Source organism: Vombatus ursinus, unplaced genomic scaffold (assembly GCF_900497805.2).
Source record: "Vombatus ursinus unplaced genomic scaffold, bare-nosed wombat genome assembly UNPS02014865.1, whole genome shotgun sequence".
Taxonomy (NCBI): Eukaryota; Metazoa; Chordata; class Mammalia; order Diprotodontia; family Vombatidae; genus Vombatus; species Vombatus ursinus.
The window spans coordinates 10,229-16,469 of NW_020954643.1; the positions used below are offsets into that span (position 1 = coordinate 10,229).

The 6,241-nt window shown below is 38.1% G+C and overlaps 1 protein-coding gene across 1 annotated transcript in view; it reads right to left on the minus strand.

Annotated features, from left to right (window-relative positions):
- Nucleotides 1-8: 8 nt before the first annotated feature.
- The window catches only part of LOC114027973 (dimethylaniline monooxygenase [N-oxide-forming] 1-like), a gene marked incomplete at its 5' end in the record, with an annotated part of 8,134 nt that continues 1,901 nt past the window's right edge, over nucleotides 9-6,241 (minus strand). Inside the window, 3 exon segments of the mRNA XM_027842114.1 lie at nucleotides 9-465; nucleotides 1,513-1,585; nucleotides 3,241-3,596. Coding sequence (XP_027697915.1) covers nucleotides 123-465; nucleotides 1,513-1,585; nucleotides 3,241-3,596 — 772 coding nt within the window.

Genomic DNA, 6,241 nt, shown 5'->3' on the forward strand with positions numbered 1-6,241 from the left:
GGGGCCACTGCACCTCCTAGCTGCCCCAAGTTAGTTATTCTGAGAAAGACCCCAGGAATGAAGGCACTGCTCTAATGGAGGATCTACCCTGTGCATTTGTTCTGAGGAACCAAGGGCTTCAGCTATTGGAAAATAAGAAATATAGCAACAAATAGAGCCAAAAAGCTGAAGACTTTGAGTAGGTGGGAAAAAGTATCTGGAGGCTCTTGTACAACTCGAGTTTTTGTTGGCTTGATTGTCCGGTCCCACTGGGTCAGAATGGCATTCCTGGCTCCATCCCACTTCCCTGGGCCAGTCAGACGGTACTGGTATGGGGTAAGTGGGCCGAAGAAAACCTTAAAAGCCAGTAGTGGGTCCACCAGGAGCAGAGATAACAAGTTGGGCTTTGCATCGATGAAGGACAAGAGTTCATCTAGGTATACGACACGATCTGTTTGCAAAACCAGTTTGAAGTATAAACCAAACCTTTGTGAAGAAGGGGAAAAGGAAAAAGAAAGGTCATCTTATTATGGGTAAAACAATTCTTCTCCTAAAGTTCAGAATCATATCCATGATCTGTCTTTCACTCTAACATGTACTAATATGTCTCCTACTCTCAAAATTCTTCTCCTCTTCCTAACTATAAAGTGAACTCCTTTTAAAAACACTACTTTGGAACTATAGCCATAGGGCTGGGCTGTTCTAATTGGTAAGAGTCAAACTATCTAGCCAGCCCCAGAGCCAACCATGCTTCATCCTAGCTTTCTCCTCAATGTACTTCCTGCTACTGCCCTAATCTCCCAACCAAACCTCCAGAAATCATGCCCTGGAGGAGATATGCCACTCAGCTGTGAAACAGCCACCCTGGGACTATGCTGTCCAGATTGGTGATAATGCACTATCTCTTGCTGGTCCCAGACCAAACTATGATGTTAATTTCTTTGACATCCCTCCTGCTGTCATGTATTCTGAAATTCTAGGTCCATAGGACTTAGTATTGGTATAATGGATAAAGAACTGTCTTTAAATTCAGGATGGCCTTGGTTAAAAGTTCTGCCTCTGACTGGCTCTATGTTCCTGGGAAAAATCACTTAACCTTTCACTTCTCTATACAGCTCTCAAAACCATAAGTTTCAGAGAAGGTGCTGACCTGCTTTGGTTGAGGGAATTTCCTAACCTTGGAGTTGTTTATTCCAATTAAATCCCAGGTAAAATCTCTATTCCTATTCTGAAGTCCTTAGTTCTTTGACATGGTAGATAGTGATGATCTAGTATCCTCATTGCCGTGACATGTTGGGTCCCCTTATTTCATCTTTCTCCTGCAGCTCCTAATACGGTTGCCCTAGAACTCTTCCAGAGTTCTTGATGCTCCATTTTCCTTCTGTTTGAAATTTACTGCTTTTTGCCATCACTGGGTAAAACTCCAATCATTGACTCTTTAGGGAAACGCTTTACTGTGAACACTGAAAAGTTTTGAAAACTCTAGTTGTAAATTAAAATAGTATATGCAAGTAACTAAGGGACATAGCCTACCCGGTGGCTTTATTGGCTTTCCTTTTGCTAATGTCTTCTCTCATGGCCTCTGGTGATGGTAGTTTATTCAAGCCTACAAAACAAAATGAAAAGTTTCCTTTAACTCTGGGCAAACCATATGAAGTATCACAATTTATAATTAGTGAGGTTGGCCACTGTTTTTCTTGTACCCAAGAGAGTGACAAAACCAATGATTCAGGTTCCTGGATATTCAAACTTTCCACAAAGGCAAGTTGTCACAATCCTTGTGACTTTGGCTTACTATGTCTTTGTCTATATGATGTCAAAGTAAATAGCAGAAAACTAAAATGTAACTCAACTAACCAGTTCTTTGGCCCTTATCATCAAATCTCAGAGTTAGGAAACACCTCATGAGTCAGGCAATCCAAACTATACCTAAGTAAAACTTTCTGCAGTATTATTCTCCAATGAGAGGGAACTCATTACTTTCCAAGGCAGTTCACTTCATTTGTGGATAGTTCTAATTGTTAGAATATTTTTTTCCCTGAAATCAGGCATAAATGTCTCCTTGCAACTTTTACCCACTGTTCTCAGTAAAGTCTTCTGAGGCCAAGTCAGGTAAGTATATTCTTGTAAGTGTAAATATTTTTACCAGGTGTATTTCATGCCTCTTTTTGCTAAGCTAAACTTCCCCAGTGCCTTTAAGAGACTCTTATATGGCAAGGTCTCAAGGACCTACACAATTCTCATCATCCTTCTTCTGATGCTCTCCAGTTTATCCATGTTCTTAGTAAAATATGATGTCCAGAAGTAACCAGAAGACTTCAGGTATGGTCTGATCATGGCAGAATGCAATTAGACAATCACCACTCTTATTCTGGAAATCATGTTTCCATTAATGCAAGCTGGAATCACAGTAACTTTTTTTTTATTGCCTTATCACACTGTTGACCCATATTAAGTTTGTAGTATGAAACCTGCCAAATCTTTGTTTTTCAACCTAAACTGCTTCAAGTTACATTTTTTCCACCTTATACTTGTGCAGTTGATTTTTCAACCCAGTTGTAGGACTTTAAATTTCACTTGATTAAAAGTTTACTTATTAGATTTGCCCAGTGTTCTAGCCTGTCAAGATGTTTTTGGTTTGGTTCACAATCCAGTGTGCTGTCAGTCCCTTCACACTTTTGTATCATTGGCACGTTTGAGTGCGCCATCCATGCCTTCATCCAAGTCATTGAGAAAAATGATAACAGGTATCAAGGAGAGATCTCTGAGGATACCACATGAGCAATATCTTCTGCTCTGACATCAACATCTTAATCAGTAGTTACTAACTCTCATATCAACATTTTAATCAGTACTTAATAACTCTTATCACTGTACCAAGCAGGCAGTATGACTAAAATATTTTCAATAAGATCACCATTTTGATGTTTTAATTAGGCCCATTAATTTCACAAAAATGGCTGATGAACTTTTATGTAGGTAGACAAAGTGAGTATTTTGTAGTCTCTACTTTGTTTGCATTTAGAGATACAATATAAGTCATCATTACCCTGTGACTTGGTTAATACTAATATAAATCCAGCTTTTAGAGTTTCTCTCTGTTTTAAATGGGAACTGGTGAGTTATCAAGATTTCTAGTCTCTAAAATCAATCAGCCATCATTTCAACTTAGACAAAGTTTGAAAACCACCCTGCCCTCCTACCATCTTCCCTTTTATCACCTCTTGCCCCTTTGCCCACCCATGTTTTCCACCTACACACCCTTCAGGACTCTTGTGGCCCATCGGGCTTGTACTTCCGATGTGCATGCCAAGGATCCCAAAGGCTTGATGAGGCCAATAACAGCCAGGGTTGGTTTTTCCAGATGTGCAGGGAATACATACTTATACAAAGAGGCCTGGTTGTTTTCAACTTTCACTATAGACTCATCAAGGAAAGGAAAAGCAAAAGTGTATCCTGTGGCAAAGACAATTATGTCAATGGGTTCTTCTTCTGGAGTATTCTCAAACACTACAGAGTTTTCCTTCACTGTCTCCATCCTGGGTTTGATCAACACCTTTCCAGTAATTATGCATCCTGGAAGCTCATCATTAAGTACAGGTTCTCTTAGGAAAGTCCTAAATAAAAGCAGAGAAGGAAGAGGTGCACCAATGAATAATATGCCTCATTTATCCTCTGACCTCCCTCTGATCCTGCCTTTGATTCTGAAATTCTCTCCTTTCAATGAATATGAGGTGTTAGGCTTGAGAGAAGGAAGTTGTTTGGGGAAGGATTTATAATTTCTCATAATGGTTCCTCCTTATAGGCTACTGCCTGAACAATCATTCAAAGTAAGGATACCTAGGTGGCGGACCTTCAGGTTTCTGCCTATCCTTCATCACACCTGTGTTTTTTTCCCCAAATTTCAGTGATTCCTGATTAGATCTATCTTCTGAGAATAACTGGAGATATTCCCATTGCACTCTTCTTCTGAAGCTACAGGAGTTTATATATTCGACTTTGGTGGTTAGGGAAGATAAGAAGTATACAGACATGATAAGGAAATGCAAAGTAATTTTAGGAAGAGAGTGCTAAAAACTGGAGTGCTCAGAAGAAGCTCATGTAAGATATGGCACCTGAGAAGGGCCTTGAAAAAAGCTAAGGTTCCAAGAGTTATAGTTAAGGAATAAATGTATTCAAAGAATTGTGTTGACAAATAGTACAAAAGTGGGAGGGTGTATGGCATTCACATTGGAAATCCAGTTTGGATAAAACATGATAGGGAGTAATTTGAAAAAAATTGGAAAGCTAGTTGGAAGTCAGATTGTGGAAAGCTTCAATTATTACCTCTCTCTCTCTCTCTATATGTATATACCAAATCTGTAACTCCTTTCCAAACTTTTCTAGTGTTCTAGTTTTATGTATTCAATTCTTGTTGGATGTTGTTACCTTAATGTCCACAGCACCTCAGAATGTCTGAATAGTAACTCATCAACTTCCTCCCCAAATCTACCCCACCTCTTGACTTCTGCATTTATATGGATGACAACACCATCTCCTCAGTCATTCAGGCTTGTAACCTGGGTGTTACCTTTGGCTCTTCTCTCTACCTCCCCCATCCTTCCCATTCAAACAACAATACCACAGCAATATCTCTCACATTCATCCCCTCCTTTCCACTTAGGTCACCACTGCTCTGGTTCAGTCTCTTCTTTATTCTTACCTATATTAATGATAGCTCCCATTTCTATAGGACTTTAAAATTTACAAAGCACTTCTTTACAACAACCTTGTGAGGCATCTACTGAGAGATCATTATCTCCCTTTTACAGATGAGGAAATTGAGGAACAGAGAAATTAAATAATAAGGTCATACAGCTAGGTAAGTATCAGGGCCTGGAATCCAACCCAGGTTTCCTGACTCTCAGGTCCATCTGTCTCTTCACTCAACCACATATTGTCATAACCTTCTAAATAGTCTTCCAGATCCAGTCAATATAATTATCTTTCATATGACTGTTCCTGGAATGTTGCTAATATACCATTACAGTTGTGTAACTCCTCAAAATCCTTTAGTCGCTCCTATTGCCTACAGAATAAAGTAGAAGCTACTGATTCTGGCATTCATTGCTCTGCTTTTGGAGTCAGGATCAAGCCCTGATTCCTGTATTCATTAATTGTATGACTCTAGGCAATCTACCTTCCCTATTTGAGCCTCTATTTTTAAGCTATGGAATGGAAATAATGATATTTTTTCTTCCTACCTTTCAGGGTTATTATGTGGAAAGTGTTTTGTAAACCTTAACATGTAATGTAACTGTGAGTTATTATTATTGCTATTCCTATCTAGTCAAAATATACCTCTCTTTGCCTTCTATTGCCATCTTGTCTCCATGCCTTGGCTCATACATAGAAGACACTCCCTTTCTTTTCTTCATTATAATTCACTTTTTCTTTCAAAATTCAGCTCGGATGCTACCTTCTACATGAAGCCTTTTACAACTCCACAGTTGGTAATGGTCACTACTTTAAATTACCTTGTTTTATGTATGTATACACACATGTATGTATGTATGTATATATGGTATATGTATACATACATAAACATATACTTAGAAACATATACACATGCATGCATATATTCATATACATACACTACACATACACACAGACATATAATTGGGTTAGATTCTAGGCCTTGATACTTACTAGCTGTGTGACCCTAGATAAGTTACTTAATTTGTGCGTGTGTGTGTATGTGTATGTATATATATATATATATATATATATGTATATACACACACACAAATCTCTCATATATAAAAATAATCTCTCATATATGTATATACAGATGTAGCTATATACAATACATATATGTAACATATAATTATATTTATATATAATACATTTGTTTATGTATATATATAATTCATTGTATATATACCCTCACATATATACATATACATATGCCTTTCTATAATTATTTATGTGCATGTTTTCTCCACTGATATAATGTAAGTCCCTTGAGTGTTGGTACTGTTTCATTTTTGTCTTCACATCCCCAGAAGCTTTATATCACCAGTGCCTGACAGATAGTAGATGTTTAATAAATGCCAGCTAATTTGTGTCTCTTCCTCTTTTCTTTTGTCAATTCTACCCACCCCCTTCTCCTCCATTTNCTCACCAGTGCCTGACAGATAGTAGATGTTTAATAAATGCCATCTAATTTGTGTCTCTTCCTCTTTTCTTTTGTCAATTCTACCCACCCCCTTCTCCTCCATTT